At 35.2% G+C, this 17112-nt stretch overlaps 1 protein-coding gene across 1 annotated transcript; it reads right to left on the bottom strand.

Annotated features, from left to right (window-relative positions):
- Nucleotides 1-355: 355 nt before the first annotated feature.
- Nucleotides 356-1611, bottom strand: LOC145075207 (ATP-dependent Clp protease ATP-binding subunit). The gene is made up of 2 exons (XM_079021508.1): nt 1053-1611; nt 356-743 (listed from the first exon to the last, which is right to left on the bottom strand). Exons 1-2 carry the CDS (start codon nt 1482-1484, stop codon nt 471-473), a joined length of 705 nt encoding a protein of 234 aa, XP_078877634.1. The 5' UTR covers nt 1485-1611; the 3' UTR covers nt 356-470.
- Between the last annotated feature and the right edge of the window lie 15501 nt (nt 1612-17112).

Below are 17112 nucleotides of genomic sequence, written 5' to 3'. Positions count from 1 at the left end.
GGACGGAATGATTTTTATTTTCCAAATAAGATAGCTCTAATGAAATAAATAAATTATTAGTGATTAAACCTATGACTTTTATGTACTTTTCATAATATTACATCAAATTTGATGACATTATGTTTAATGGTACAAAAAATAATGATATGAAGTGGAACCTCATACAAAGAATTTGTTGTAATCACCACAAATTCTTGTTTATTGTCTTTAGCTTCTAATTATTATAGGTTTCTTGTGCCTTTTTGGAAGATCTTTTAGCTCTGGCATCGATTTCATTCACAAAATTTGTAGAATCACAAGTTGAAAATAAGGCAAAGTAGGTGATACGATCTTTACCCATTTAGATGCATAAATGTATAAAAAGAAAACTTTATATAATCAACCAAGATTGTGATTTACTATTCATGTTGTGAACCTATAAAAAAAACCTATAATAATTTCCTATATTCCTTATGGTGTTGTTTGAGTTCTTAATCCTCAGAGAAGATGATAGTTGCATTTAAGATAGCAAGACATTCGGTAGGAAGATCAAGAAAAGAATTCATTAAAAAATCATCAATCTGTTCAACAGTTGCAACTCCAACTAGCTTGCATTTCCCTTGTTCATCAAGTCGATCTCCATTTCCACTCCTTAAACTTCCTTTTGATTCTTCAGAGGTTAATAATGTCTCCACCAACAATGGTGGAGCTTTATAAATACTTCCAATTGAAAACCAGAATTTTGCCTTGAACTTAAGATCAACCTATATAAATAAACATCATTTTAGTTTTCGTAACAACATAAATAATTGAAAATGGCGCTTTATAATGTTTTAATTTTCCTGAAAAGGGATCAAAACTAAATGATGTAATTGGCTTAATTTTTTTGAAATAGTGGTTGGTTTTCATGCAAAAAAATGATATTCAAGACATGTATATACTTATGGACCAAAAATGTTACGTATTTACTAAAAACTTAAAAATCACTTTCAAGGTAAAATTAATGTCTTTTTTTTTTTATTTAAAAAAAAGCCAAAACAAAACAACAAAAAATCTAGTAAAACTTAAATCACCTTGCCAGATTCTATGTTGATGATCCCTCTAAAGATCTCAGGAACGATTTCAATTTTCAAGAAAGGTGGCAAAGGCAAGCCAAGAAACTTGGTAGTTAAACTTGTTAATGGCGGAATGTAAAGACTTTTTACATCAAAGTCAACCGATGTTTCGCCATTAAAGTCAACTCCCACCATCTTTTTTCCCACCCCACTACCCTTTCCTCCTTGAGCATTATATTCAAAATCCGGGTATCTTGATATACCAAGTTTGCAAGCTTCTAAACTCTTGAATTTGACATTGTATACATCTGGTTTTGGGGTTTGTTCTGGGATTAGAGTTGATATGGAGATGGATGACATAGTTATAGGTAGAAGCTTTGTTGGGATTTGGGAAAATGATGGGATTTTGAATAGGATTTGAGGGTGTGAAGAGTGAATTTGGAAAGCCATTATTAGAGGGTGGTTTTCGAACTTGAAATTGTGTAGAAAGCCAAGAGAAAACTAGTTTAAGTGTTTAACTCATTTTCGGAAGTTCATGTGGGAAATTTTGTGGTTGTGAAGTGCCCTTATCTTTTTCTGTCTATTGCCAAAAGAACCTTATCACAAGCATCTTCAATATACTTTTGGAAAATTGCACTTACCTCCCCTAGATAGATTCAAATATAATGTCCATATAGCTATAGTTGATACGTGAGATAATAAGTTTTTTCCAAAAATGGTGAAATGTTCCCTTGAACTTTACAAAAATGGTAAAATGTTCCCTCACCTTGACATAAACTTTAATACAACCCTCAAGTTTCCATAAATTACACACTAAGCTTTCAATTGCGCGCTATGGCTATAGTGTTTTGTGGATGTCAAGAACTGCTATTTTCAGTTTAGCATTTTCGTTTTGCGGTACCGCTATTTGCGGCACTATTTACCGCTATTTACTGCTATTTTCATATCCCTTATAGCGTTGCTACATGCGCTACTATATTTTCGTTCACATTTTGGGCCATTTGGTTACTTTGTCAATGAAAAACTAGTTTTAATGATCTCAGTACACTTTCATTTTAAAAAGCCTGAACAACTAACCTAATTAAAAGTATTCAAAGCAACTATGTTTACCGACAACTCTCTTTCTATACTCACGACAACTTGAATTGCCATGGTCAGACTCCATTAATGTTTTTTGTAAATCGATCCACACCTATGAAGGTACGAAATGAGACTTAACTCATCAAATCAACCACGACATACTAGTACGATATTGAACCCGTGGAATGAGATTAAACTCTATTCAACACTTTGACACTACCTAGTTTCCGATTTACTATAATACTCAAATATATAAATCCCATATAAATATAATATAAAATTATAAATTATACGTAATATTAAAAAACCGCTATATCACCGTTATGCCACAGCGATAACCGCGATCTCAAATAACGGCATGTGACCGCAATTGAAATTTTGACTGCGATAAATGCATAGACTACACAACAACCACCCTAACTCTTGGTTTATAAACCAAGACTCCTAATTAAGAAAGGATATTCATTTATTTTATATATGTAATTATATAATAATCCTTTTGTTTATTTTTAGTTGTTTTTATAAAGATTTATGTAATACCTAAATTTCAATATAATTAACAACTTAAAATTTTGTTTACCTACACAAATTCTTCATGTGATCATGTGAAATTGCAGATAGTGTTCTCATCTTTAAATTGTAATCTTTAAAGTACTTAAAAAGCAAGTATTGTATTTTTTTTTCTTTTTGTTAGTGTTGTAAAAATTCTGATTAGGTCCGATTAATCTCCAATTAGTCTCTAGATGCTACCCGATCGACTAAAATGTGTCTATCAATTAATCTTTGCCTACAAAATGAGCGAAACAATAGCAAACAAAGAAATTTTAACACTTTGAAAATGTTTTATCTTAATAGATACTATCTGAGAAATAATTAGTGTTGTATTAATTATATTAAACCTTTTTGTTATGATATTAGTGGTATGTACATATTTAATTTTTTAAAATTTCAATGAATTAGTAATTTCTGGTCCGCACTAATTATTCCCCCTATTAACCGTTTAACCTCAGTCCACCGACTAGCTAAGGTAAAACGTTTTTTACAACATTACTTTTTGCAAATACAAAAATGGTTTACATTGGAGATTCTCATATTTGACAATGAATTGTAATTTATGTTCACATCTTGAAATTGTTCTTTACTTACATTTAGTGCTTCATGTATATTATATTGGTGGAATATACCTGCATTTGTTGCTTTCATGTATATTAGTGGAATAATTGTTGTTGTTGTTGTTGTTGACGAAGACTGTTATATTAACCAAAAATCCGTTAAGTTGTAAAGTTTTTTGAATTTGCTCTTCTTGCATATCAGTAAACCCAAGGGCGAGGCCACCCTAGGACCAGGGTAGACCTAGGCCCACCCTCAACATTTTCATTTTTTTTTGCTTTTCAAGATAAGATATAATATTTATGGATACATGCTATTTTTTCCTCTGTTACTTATATTCTTCTTTCATTTTTCATTAATTAGTTTTTATCTTTTATATATATATATATATATATATATATATATATATATATATATATATATATATATATATATATATATATATATATATATATATATATATGAGGACCACCCTAAATTTTTTTTGGCTTCGCCCTTGAGTAAACCATGTTACAATGTTAAAAAGAATCTATCTAGTTAGGCCATGGGGTTACCGTAATTATACTAATTTTATGACATAAACTTTTCAATAAGAGATTAAAGCATTTGTTAGAGATGTGCTGAAACCAAAATAACTCATCTTATTTATACACAAGATATAGAAGCAAAATGGTTACAAACAATAAAAAATGACATAAATGACCATATAACAGTTGAACTTATTTGAACAAGAAATCACAAAAAAAAAAGTCATAAAAATTCAAACCGAATCAGGACGACTCAGGCTTTGGACCATATATACCTGATGAACGGATCGGGAGACTCCTTTCCAATGTTGTGGAATTATATTTTTCCATTTGTAATCATCATAAAAAGAATATTATACTTTTCTGTTTAAGACAAGATATTTTCCAAACAATTTGTTCAATTTATAACGTTGGCCTTAACGTATTCTTATCTAATGGGCTGGTGGCAGTTATTTTTATTGAACGATCAATACAAGGAGATAATAGCTTACATGAGGTTTTGTAACCAATAAACCCACTTGAGTTAAGCTTTGAATTATCATGAACAAGCCAAAAGAAAGTATGCAAAACTATTCTATCAAAAATAATATCATTTGTTTTATGATACCAAACATAAGTGAATTCTAAAAGCTCCAAAGGACCTATAAAGCCATCAAAGACACTGCTTCCAGACAAGAACGTTGTGCGAAGTCAATCTAATAGAATCTACTTGGAAAGTCATTCTCTAATTCAACCAATGGAAGGAACATAAAGATCCCACCAACGACCAATAGGGAACTACGTTGTAGAAGCGAGATAACATTTAATGAATAAATGACTAGTTGTTTGATTGTTTCCACGTGGGTATTGCATACATATAATCGACTCCAAGCTCACCCCTTTATTCACAAAATATCGATCTCTGCTACGAAGTAGGAACCATAACTGTAGAAATATCCTTGTTAGGATTGTATTGCATATCACTCACCATATATATAATACATGTAGTTACAATAGGGACCTAGACTATTTACCATATAGAACATATAAAAAAAATACTTTAACACATCTCATAATTTGAGTAGGAGGTATTGGGTTTTATTCAAAATCATTTTTTTCAAAAACATTAAAAATGACAATAAAAACTTTAAAAGTAGAATAAACTTAAAACTCTTTTTAATCCACCAATGACCATTTTGAAATCATGGAAACATTAAATCAACCATGGAAAGAAAAGTGTTACAACATTTGAAGACTTTGATTCTACTACAAGAAATTAGGGTGTTTACAACTGATGGGTTTTAGCTATAAGAACATCCTATGTGCTCATACAAACCCTAATGCTTGGATCTAGGTTTCTCTATTGTACATGCAATTCATCCAAGACTATAAACCCTAGATCTAGTATATGATAATCAATATAACATATGAATTAGGTTTTAGATCATACCTTGATTGTTATGTAGTAATAACAATCTCAAATCCTTCTTGTATTGACTTTAGAAAGCTTAGAGTCACAAATGTCACTCCTCTAATGGTTCACAAACACCAAGAGCAAGAGGATGAAGAGGAGAAGAGAAGGAGGCTGCCCAAAACATGTCGAAACCCTAGAGAACCAATTCACCACGTTTTTGGGGCTTAAGTGATCTTTAAATAATGAGACTATTAGGGTTATCTAACAAGGAAACCCTAATTTGGATGCTTAGGCCCTAAGCAACCCATGAACCCCCTTTTAATAAGCCTTGGACGATTTCTAATGGGTTTCCCCATAGAATTCGTCCAACCTTATATTATAAGGTAATCCATAGCCCAATTGCAATTATCTTATAATTACAATTCCAGTCCCTTAAGTTTAATTAATCTCTTTTAGCCACAAACTTAATTCTTATTAATTCTTGACTAATATTAATTAAACAATATGATTTCTCCTTTAATATATTATTCTCATAATATATTAATAAATCATATTTAATCCTTTCTCTCCATAATTCATCCTATCAAGTTGCTTTGGTGAAGGCAACCCAAAAGGACCATGCACCATCGGGTCAAGTACATACCAAAATAGTTATGGACTTAGACACTAATCAAACAACAACATGTTATGTGTTTGTAGAAGCTCCTTATTGTTGGTAACCTACACATAAAATAAGTGTTAACATGTGTAGGCTCATCACTGTAGATATAGCTTTTTACGTATACATATAATATGTGTGGTTATAGATACTAGGGTATAACTATAGATACACATTTGGCTAAAACTTGTAAATGTGTGTCGGTAGAAGTATTATAGTTTGTTTTTAAAATTGATGTGGACATTGACATGGAATATGAGGCGGAATACATGTATCACATAAGCGATGACGTGTCAAGTGACATGTCATGTCCCTTTAAATTGTCGGTGACACGTGTAATTCAATATGTGGGTAAAACTATTGTTTATGTGTAAGTATACATAGGTTTTGTAAATGTCGGTAAAAATATGATTCATGTAGTCAAAAAGTTTGATATGTGTAGGTTTTTTCAATATAAAATCCATAACAATATATTAAAACGCAAAAATTACAAATATAAATATTGATACACGAATTATTATTACGTAAAAAAATACATAAATTATTAGCATGAATATTACATCATCTAAGGCTATTTTAGTGGTAATTATAAGCTCTGATATTAATTGTAGTGTTGTTGAGTATGATTGCATATGAGGAATATGAAAGATCTAGTGAATCATCATACAAATTCAAGAACACATCGAGTAAACAAATATTTTAAGCTCTCATTAGTTTGGTTAGAAAGAGTACAAATAGGTATGTTAGATTCTCTTTCTAAAACTAATGTTCTCCAAATGGTTCATTACATAATGGGAGTCACTCACTTCCTATTTATAGGAAAGACTCAACCCATTTACACATACAAAAAAGTAAGGCTAAACACTCCACATCCAAGCATGACTTTGCACCCTAACATTCTCGCTCTCAAAGTTAGGATTGGATGTCTCAGATTCAATATCCAACGAGCTCGTGCGATCAAGACCAAACGCCCCCTCGAAGTGATATCACTCTTCAAATCCGCAAATGAATACGTGAAGCTTCGAATACCGATTCTTCATTTTCCCCCTTTTTATAATAAAAAAATGATTATAAAACCCATTAAGGGTGAGAAGCACCCGAGGATTAATCTTCACAATACTCCCCCTTGATGTGTGACAAAAATGAAACACCGAAAAACTTGCATGAAAAAACAATCACGAAAGCCTTGAAAATTTCCAATTTGTGAAAATTTTCGACTTTTGGGTGAAAGTTGCAAGATTTTCTAAAATCCGGGTAAAAACAATCATTTTCTGAATTTTGTAAGGACCCTTTGCGCCAAAAACAGCTTAAGATGCGAAACTCTACCCCATTCACGAAACTGGGCATAAAGTGTAAATTCGCACAAACTGCAGGGACTAAATTTGTAAACTTTTCAGTTTCTCAGCTTTGTTAGATCAATGTCGAAGTTGGGTATTTTCTACCAACATTTCAAAACTACAGGGGCTAAATGAGAAATTCTGCCATTCTTCACAATTTGTTACACCAATGTCGAAGTTGGACCTTTTCTGCCACTTCGTTAAAAGATTAGGGACCAAATTCGAAAATTTGTGTTTTCTTCCCTAATTCGTTAACCAGACAACGAATTCGCATTTGACATCTACACGCTTCGCTTTTTAGTGAGAGGGCTTTGTTAACGAATCGTGTATGATCCATGATAACGAAGTGCGAATCCATAGCCTTCGTTAATCGACATCAAAGCAAAGGTCCTTCCCTTCGCTAGTCGACCATATCAATTGGTCATCAAGCTATTGACCATATTGATCTGACATCGGCATCAAAGAAAAGAAATCTCGTCACTTCACTTTTAATCAACAAGAATTCGCTTTTAACACACCCTCTTCGCTTTTCATTCATCAATATGTTTAACAACCCATTCCATACACCTATGTCGAATTGTCAAAACAATCGACATTCACCAAATAACGAATCCAAAGCGAGATTGATTCCCAAACCATTTCCTTTGTACCAACATCAATCAATATAGACCAGACTTTGAACATCGACTCTTACCAGTCGATTAGGACTTCAATAACAATTGTTCGCTTTTCATTCAACCCAAAACAAATCCACATCGACTCCAAAAACCATCGAAATCTAAATCTCAATTCCAAGCCTTCGTTATCAACAATTAACCCATCCAAATAAAATCACCATTACAACTCTTGACTATCCAAACCATCGATGCCATCGTTCGACTAACAATCACTAGATATTAACCCACTTGGAATCACTTGAATTCCAGAATTCGTTATCTACTTTCATTGCATCTTCTGTTTCGAAATAGCTATGAACATGAATATCGACTTTCGTTCCTAATGTGTGACAACCCGAAATTTCTATTCGGTCAAACCCTAAAAGTCAACCACTTCGTATCATAAGCTAATGTAACTATTTCTTATTTTTAAGAAATATAAAGTTTGTTTGATTATTTTAATATTTATTTTTAAACGATCGGGTGAATGAAAGTGCCGTCTCGGGTTTTGATTTTTAGAAACCGCAAACACCTCGCGTCTTAGAAGTTCACGGCCAAACTATTTTGTTTGTGTCGAAAAATCATCCCAAAAATCCGTAAACTCATGCTTATCCATGAGTTTACTCCCTAAGTCTAGTGTTTATGAGTTAATCCCCATTATTCCAAAAGAGTAAACTCCAAAAGAGTAAACTCCAAGAACTCTTTCAAGTATCATCCTAGTTTTAATTCCAAATCTTCAATCTTGTAAGTGTTCTAACCATTTCAAGTTAGTAAAACACTTAATCTAGTGTTTATACATCTAATCATCCAATCATATGTGTATATTGTCTAGATTTCCAAAACACCAAGAACACACACTAAGTGTTCTTGGACTTTTAGCTCAAATCAAGCCTTCTAATAGTAAGTGCTTCCATCCTTGAGTGATTTTAAGCTAGTATTACATTGAAATATCAAGAAATAATGTCAAGAACACAAGGTTAGAGGTGTTCACGATCCAAGAATGTTCTTGGACCGTAAACACCATAAATGGCACCAAAGTGTGTCTAAGCCTCTAATCTAAGCCCTAGTTGATGTATAAACCATCCTTGACATGTTTAAACCTTTCCTTATTGTGTTTAAACCTTGAAAAACATCACAAACCAACAATTGTAGGTGTTTATAGTTTGGGGCTCTCCCAACACCGTAAACACCCTAAAGTGGGTATAAGTTGGTCATTTTCCTTCCGTAGGCTTAGAAACTAGCTTATACACTTACCTAATTGTGTTAAGGACTTGAAAACATAACAATACCTTTATCCATTAGGGTTTACGGTAGTAAACCCAAAGGGAAAAGTCAAAGAGGCCGTAAACTCCTCCAAGGGGTGTTTTTGAGGTCTTAGTCCCTTCCAAAGGCCAAATCACTTAGTAGAAATGCTTCGATAGGCTTGTTAAACCACAAAACAACACATGGTCATTAGGACTAGAGTTTACTGCCGTAAACTCCATGGGTCATGGCCATCAAAACCGTAAACTCCAAGGGAGTTTACTCTTGGACTCTAAACACACTAGCTTTGCCCTACCAACACTTGGATGCAATCCTTGTGATCTTTAACACTTAAAGCAAAGTGTTTTCATGTTCTAGAGTGTCCCAAATTAATTTATTAGTTATAAATTGGCTAATTAGTTATATATATGTTCATTATATGATAACTAGGCTCGTGTGTGTGAACAAGTCTCCGTTTGTCACCTAGCACCGTACCCGACACTCCAATCAAATCCACTCACCACAAGTGAGTTCATACCCCTTAATCAATGGTTTAAATGTTTTTAAATGATCATATGGGGGGGGGGATACAAGTCAAATACTTATAGTTATTACATCAATCACATGTGATTAATAACTACAAAACCAGTGATTTCCTTATTGTTCAATTTGCTTATCAAACTGTTTTGCTTCAAACTGTTTTACAAGTTCTCATACTTATCAAATACATTTGCTTAAACTCTATTTTACTTATTATCAATTGCATGTCTAGGTATGTATAGTTATATAAGAAATGTTTAAAGGACCTATGAAGGCTATCCACCCTATTTTCTTTTCGTGCTTGAGATGTGGTCTGGTGGGATATCGGGTAACCATTCGAAGGCCGTTTAAATATTAATTATATATATCATGTGTACATATATAGTCATAAAGGTCCTTCTAGTTCATTCGATACCCTTGGGTAGCAAGGGTATGCTTCCATGTTCATACGTACCAGTTACATCACTAGTAAGTTACCACAGGGGTAGCACAGGAAGACACTATTACTATTACTAGAACAATGAAACATACAATGAGTCAGTTCATTCATGAGTCAGTACGAGTAATACATACAGTACATTACAGCTAGTACGCATAGTACATTACAACTAGTACGCACAGTACATTACTATACATGCTAGTTAGAGAGAACATACATTACAACTAGCACACACAGAACATTTCAGTACATACAGGCCAGATAGAGAAAGATTACACTTTCAGTTAGCACATTCATTACATATACATTCATGCAGTTATGTGAACCATTGAGCGGGTCATGGCACTTCCTGCCATGACCACTCTTGTATCCCGAATCTCCTTAATTGGGGAGCGTATGAGTTTGCGTATAGATCTATACTGGATTGACTATCCTACACCTTGTTGCTCGCTACAGTGGGACTTGCAAGTCTACGGGTGCCAAATGTCATTTCTTACGGCGTCTTACATCGTCGTTTTACTAGAGTCGGTAGCAGGATACAGGTCGATCACATGTTAATTGGAACACCTTTTGTTTTAAGGTAGTTAGTACTACGGTAGTCACTTATTACAAATACTACGGTACGATAATATTTTCCCAGTTGCATTCACTTCGTGAATATTCACACGATGCACGGTAATGTAGAAACTATATTTTGGTTAATGATAATCAGACTTGGGAAAACACACACTCTATCAAGAGACATACACACAGACACTAGATGCCTTGGTAGAAGGCTATAGTTAGTAGGAAACATAGGGTTTTCTAGGAGAGTTCAAACATTATACAAAACATTGTACAAAACATCTTACAAAAACATTTTACAAATGTTTTCATACAAAGACAGACATTAATATACTTATGATCTCACCAGCATTAAGCTGATACTCGCTTTCAAAATAACTTGTATTCTCAGGTCACCACTAGACAGGTACAGGTGTCAGGCATTTGAGAAGATGGAGTTCGTTCAAGACTCATCTTTTATTTTGATATGTATATTTTGGTGTCTATAACTTTGTCAGAACACACATGTATGAAATTATACTATTAATGCAATGGATGATGTTGTTTCTTGTTTTCTTTTATTCATTGTTTGTAATACTGTACATGACGTCCTCCGCCCCAGAATGTTTTCGCCATTCATGGTTTTGGGGTGTGACATAATGCTTTGACCAACTCAACCAATTTGACTCCAAAATCGATTTCAATCACAAATTCGATGTCAACTATAACTTTCATTAACAATTTTCAATTCGAAATTCACTGAACAACAATCAAAAGTTCAATTTTAACTTTTGTTTGACTTGTCGAATTCGTCGGTCAACAAACACAAATCCATGAATCTTTCATTAATTTTCAGATCAAACAGAGAATAGTCAACTTGTTCTTCAACATATTTGTAACACTCTAAATTTTCAAATAAAATTTTCATTTTTAATTCCACACAAAACACAGTCTAACATCTCTCATACTCAATTTATAAATGTTTCAAATACAAGACATGGAAATTGTTTGTAAAATATCCCAGAATCCTAAAAAATAAATCAACCAGCTGGTGTGTACAATCATGTTGACGCCTTCCCGCGATCCTAAGATGTACCTGAAACACATATCACACAACACTATAAGCACGAAGCTTAGTGAGTTCCCCAAAATACCACACACAAATAGTTAGTCTCTCATGGCTATATCTCGATAAGGACCCTTCGGTCATGTGTCTCAGTGAATACCCTCCGGTCTCACGGATCGGGTTTGGACCCTCCAGTCCTGTATCTCAGTGAAGACCCTCCGGTCTCACAACTCGGTTGGACCCTCTAGTCCTATCTCAATAAATGTACATAATAATATACATCATAAATCACAAAGACAGAATGCATAATATCACATATCTCAATATAAGCATATAAGACCCTCCGGTCAGTAACACAAATAAGACCCTCCGGTCACACAATAGTTACCACTCAGTTATGTATAGTGAGAAGACTCACCTCGTAAGTAAAGAAAAGTATGTCTCTAGAGCGTCAGTTCTTGCCCCGATGACTACCAAGTCAAATATGCTACTTGTACGTTAATGGATTCCGACCTGAATTGGTGGAATTATCATGCCAAGTCCATAGTAATCGATGCAGACTATGCTATGGGTTAGGAAACATTAAAGCAAAGAAGTCTAGGCTTTAGAGCAAGAGCTTTGGAATCTTACCATGAGAGGATCAGAGGTGACTGCCTACACCTCCTGATTTAACGATCTTGCAAACCTTTGTCATGGGATGGTGAACCCGGAATACAAAAAGATTGAAAGGTAGATCTAGGGATTAGCTTCATCAGTTCAAGGTCTGATCACTGCATTAGACCCACTACCTTTGATAGTGCTAAGAAATTGGCCTATCAATTGACTGAGCAGTGTATCCGTTAGGGTACCATGACCCCACAAATGGAAAAGAATCAGACAGGTTGTACGAAATAGAAGTTCCATGGAAAGACAAAAAGGACCTCTAAGCATGATAAGTCCAAGCCAGAACTTGTGGCTGTCTATGCCACAATTACCAACACTCCCACCCCATTAAATCCCTACTCTGTAACCTTATCCCACTGTATTAAGTGCATTTTCCACCATGTCGGAAGTTACATGGTTTGCAACATGTAACGTGAGAGGTCACACCTCTAAGTACTGTAGAAAGAACCCAGACAACGCAACCACAACCCCTGCTACAGAAGGAAGCCGTAACTACTTCAAATGTAATCAACTAGGGCATTTTAAGAAGGACTTACCGAAACTAAAGAATCAGGGTGGCCAAGGATTAGCATTTGTGATAGGTTCTGGAGATGCTCGCCAACAACTAACTGTGGTTACTAGTATGTTTCCTATCAACAATATTTATGCTTCCCTATTATTTGATAGTGGTGTTGATAGAAGCTTTATTTCCATTACGTTTAGAAGCATGGTAAACCATAAATCATGCAAACTTAATGAAGCTTACATGGCAGACGTAGCAAACGGCCAGTTAGAAAGTACCTTACAAATACTCACCGATTTCCTTCTCACCCTAAATAACCACATCTTTCACGTCAACCTAATGCCTATGACCAAGGAAGTTTTGATGTAATCATCAGAACGGATTGGTTATCACTTTACCGAGTAGAGATTTTATGTTATGAAAAGTCCGTTCGACTACCTTTACCCAACAAGGAGTCCCTTATGATTTACGGAGATAAATCAGGAAAGAATCTAATAGTCATCTATTGTATGAAGGTGAAAAAGTGTTTGTATAAGAGATGCTTCTCTTTCTTGGCCCATATGGTGGATATGCAAGAAAAGGGTAAGGAAATCAAAGACATTCCGCAAGTGTGCAACTACCTAGACGTATTTCCAGAGGATCTACTTGGAGTACCTCCAGTCAGACAGGTCGAATTCTGAATCGACCTAATCCTGGGTGCAGCACAAGTGGCAAGATCTCCTTATCATCTGGATCCATCAGGAATGCAAGAACTCTCCAGTTAACTCCAAGAACTTCTCGAAAAAGGATTTATCCAGACGAGCTTCTCTCCATGGGGAGCTTCAATATTGTTTGTCAAAAAGAAGGATGGGTCATTCAGGATGTGCATCGACTATCGAGAGTTGAACAAACTTGTCATCAAGAACCGATATCCACTCCCGAGGATTGATGACCTGTTCGATCAGCTACAAGGATCCTGCTACTACTCACAGATCGATCGGAGATCCGACTATCATCAACTCAGAGTTTAAGAAGTAGACATTCCAAAGATGGAATTCAGGACTCGGCATGTTCACTACGACTTCCTGGTTATGCTCTTCGGACTGACCAACATACCAGCCATATTCATGGAGCTTATAAATCGGGTGCGTAAACCTTATTTGGATAAATTCGTGATCATGTTTATCAATGATATATTGATATATTCACGAACCAAGGAAGAACATGGCCAACACTTGAAATTAATCCTAGAACTATTAAGAAAGGAGAAAATTTACGTAAAGTTCTCTAAATGTGAGTTCTGGATGAACGAAGTGCATTTCCTCAGTCATATAGTCGGTCGCTAAAGGATTCATGTCGGTCCCGTAATGATTGAAGTGGTTAGGGATTGGAAAGCACCAACGACGCCAACTGAAGTACACCAATTTCTAAGGCTTGCGAGATATTATCGGAGTTTCATTATGAATTTCTCAAAAATAGTCAAGCCTCTCACCGCTCTAACACAGAAAGACTAGAAGTTCAATTGAGGAGACAGACAAGAGTCTGCCTTCCAGAAATTGAAATAATTATTGTGTAGTGCACTAATTTTGTCTTTTCTAGAGGGAACAAAAGACTTTGTGGTTTTCTACGATGCCTCTCACCAAGGGTTGAGATGTGTATTGATGCAAAGGAATAAAGTCATTACATACACATCTAGACAACTTAAGCCAAACGAGACCAACTACACTACCTGTGACTTAAAGATGGGAATTGTAGTATTTGCCTTAAAGATTTGGAGGCACTACCTCTATGGAACAAAGTGTGTCGTGTTAACCGACCACAAAATCCTTCAATACATATTCTACCATAATGAGGCCAACATCATACAACGAAGGTGGGTCAAATTGCTAAATGATTACGAATGCAAAGTTCGTTATCATCCTGGTAAAGCAAATATCGTAGCAGACGCTTTAAGCAGGAAAAAATAAGCAAAATCACTTCATGTGAAGGCTCTAACCCTAAAAATCCACTCTAATATCACTACCCAAATTAAAGATGCTCAGTTGGAAGCACTCAAACCCAAAAATATCATAGAAGAAAACCTTCAAGGAATGGACAAACCTTTCGACCTCAAGGAAGACGAAACACAAGATTTCATGAACCAAATTTGGTCTCCAAAGTTTGGTGAAGTCAGGAGTCTAGATTTAAAATAAGGTCAAAAGTCGAGATATTCTATACATCCCGGATCCGATAAGATGTATCTCGATCTTAAGAAGCTTTATTGGTGGCCCAACATGAAGGTAGAGATTGCCACATATGTTAGTAAATGCTTGACTTGATCTAAATTTAAAATAGAGTACCAGAAGCCATCTAGTTTACTCCAACAACCGTCAATCCCAGAATGGAAGTGGGAATAGATGTGACATCCCCAATTTCACGGCCAGAAAAGACCGATTTGTTTATGCTTTGTATTTAAAATCAGAGTAATCGTTTAAAGAAAACTGTTGCGGAATTTGTTCCCAAAACAAAATATGATAAAATTTTATCAAAGCATTTCTTAAAGAAAAGTATTTTCATTATATAACAAAATCTCAGGATGTCATGTTCCGGTACAGATACATAAGCATAAACAGAACTTACATTTATTTACACTAATGATTTACATCTACTTTAATCCCTCAGTGAAATATGTATTCGTATTGATACCTGTGATACAAAGATAACTGAGTGGGTCAGGCTTGGGAGCCTGGTGAGCATGTAGGGTTTTCAACCCATAATAATACATTTATTATTCAATCATCAAACAATCAACCCAAATACTCATCCCCATATCTCCTTTATTTCATAAGGGTTTACCCTAAGAACCAATTAACCTTCATTCACTCATTCCTAAGGATTTACCTAAGGAATTGGCACGAACTCCATTGCTGCCAAAGTTTATCTATCAGATACTAAATCCATAGCTATCAGCCGCTAACTCCAAAGTCACAAAGGTTTACTCAACAGGCACGAAGTCACATCATCGCCAAGATTTATCAAATAGGCACGAAGTCGCATCGTCACCAAAGCTTACTCAATAGGCACGACGTCACATCGTCACCAAAGCTTACTCAATAGGCACGAAGTCGCATCTTGCATCGTCACCAATGCTTACTCAATAGGCACGAAGTCGCATCGTCACCAAGGCTTACTCAATAGGCACGAAGTCGCATCGTCACCAAGTCTTACTCAATAGGCACGAATTCGCATCGTCACCAACTATTCCATCTACCCATGTTCTACCCAACATTTTTGTAGATATAAATACAAACATAGTTTAAATCATTTAACACCCATATAAAAACATCAATCCAAGCCCATCTCAAATAGACAAATAATATATAACACATAGCACGTATTTCATAGCTAATACTTTATATTTATGTGTTAGAAGAAAGTAACTATACACTCACTTGATCAGAATATGATCGGAAAACACTACGGTTTGTAGAAGTAGTATTCTTCGGTGAAACCAGGAGATCTTCACAAAAACTAGGCTTCTTGCGGGCGGAGCTTCGGCTTGGAAATTTCACTTCTCGGGATCTTCGGGGCTTTGGGACTTGCTTTGGGGCTCGGAAATGATACCGGGGCTTCAGGGTATCTCTTGCACGAAAATCGATGCAAAACAGGAGAGAGAGAAAAGAAATTAGCAAAGAAACTCGGCTGCCCTTGCAAGGTATTTATAGGGGATGAAACTGGGATTACGTTGGGCGTAATTCTCTAGTACGCTGGGCGTAACTCGGATAAGTCCGATGACTCCCCCCCTTCGGGTAATATCGGATTTTATATTTAAAGTAAATATTTTAATTATTTAATAAACTTCAAAAATTCGTATCTTCCTCATACGAGCTCCGTTTTTGACATTCTTTATATCCGCGCGTAGGTGAGACTACGCTCTACAACTTTTGTTTAGACTCCGTCGGCTAAATTTGTCTTTATTTTTATTATTTATTTTTAGTAGGCCGGGACAGGAAAACTCCGTTATAAATTCATAACTTCTTCATCCGACGTCCGTTTCCGTCTGTATTTTATCATTGCACTAATAATAATGAGATCTTCGATTCTTGTTTAGATTGCTTCGAAAAAAAATCACTGGATCTCAAGTTCGAGTTTCGGGCTGCATACTGCTAAGCTGGAACTTAGAAAAATCCTAACTTCCTCATACGAAGTCAGATTTGGGCGTTCTTTTTATGCACGCTCACGGTTTAACGAACTCTACGACTTTAGTTTAGATTGATAAGGCTAAATATCGCTCTAACGTAAATTCACGATTTACGTCACGCTGTGTTGTACCGGTTCTGTCATGAAACTTCGACAGGTCATAA

This window comes from Lactuca serriola, chromosome 9, assembly GCF_051521515.1.
Source record: "Lactuca serriola cultivar US96UC23 chromosome 9, Lser_US96UC23_V15, whole genome shotgun sequence".
Taxonomy (NCBI): Eukaryota; Viridiplantae; Streptophyta; class Magnoliopsida; order Asterales; family Asteraceae; genus Lactuca; species Lactuca serriola.
Note: the sequence above shows the minus strand (reverse complement) of the source record. Positions and strands in the feature narration are given on the sequence as shown.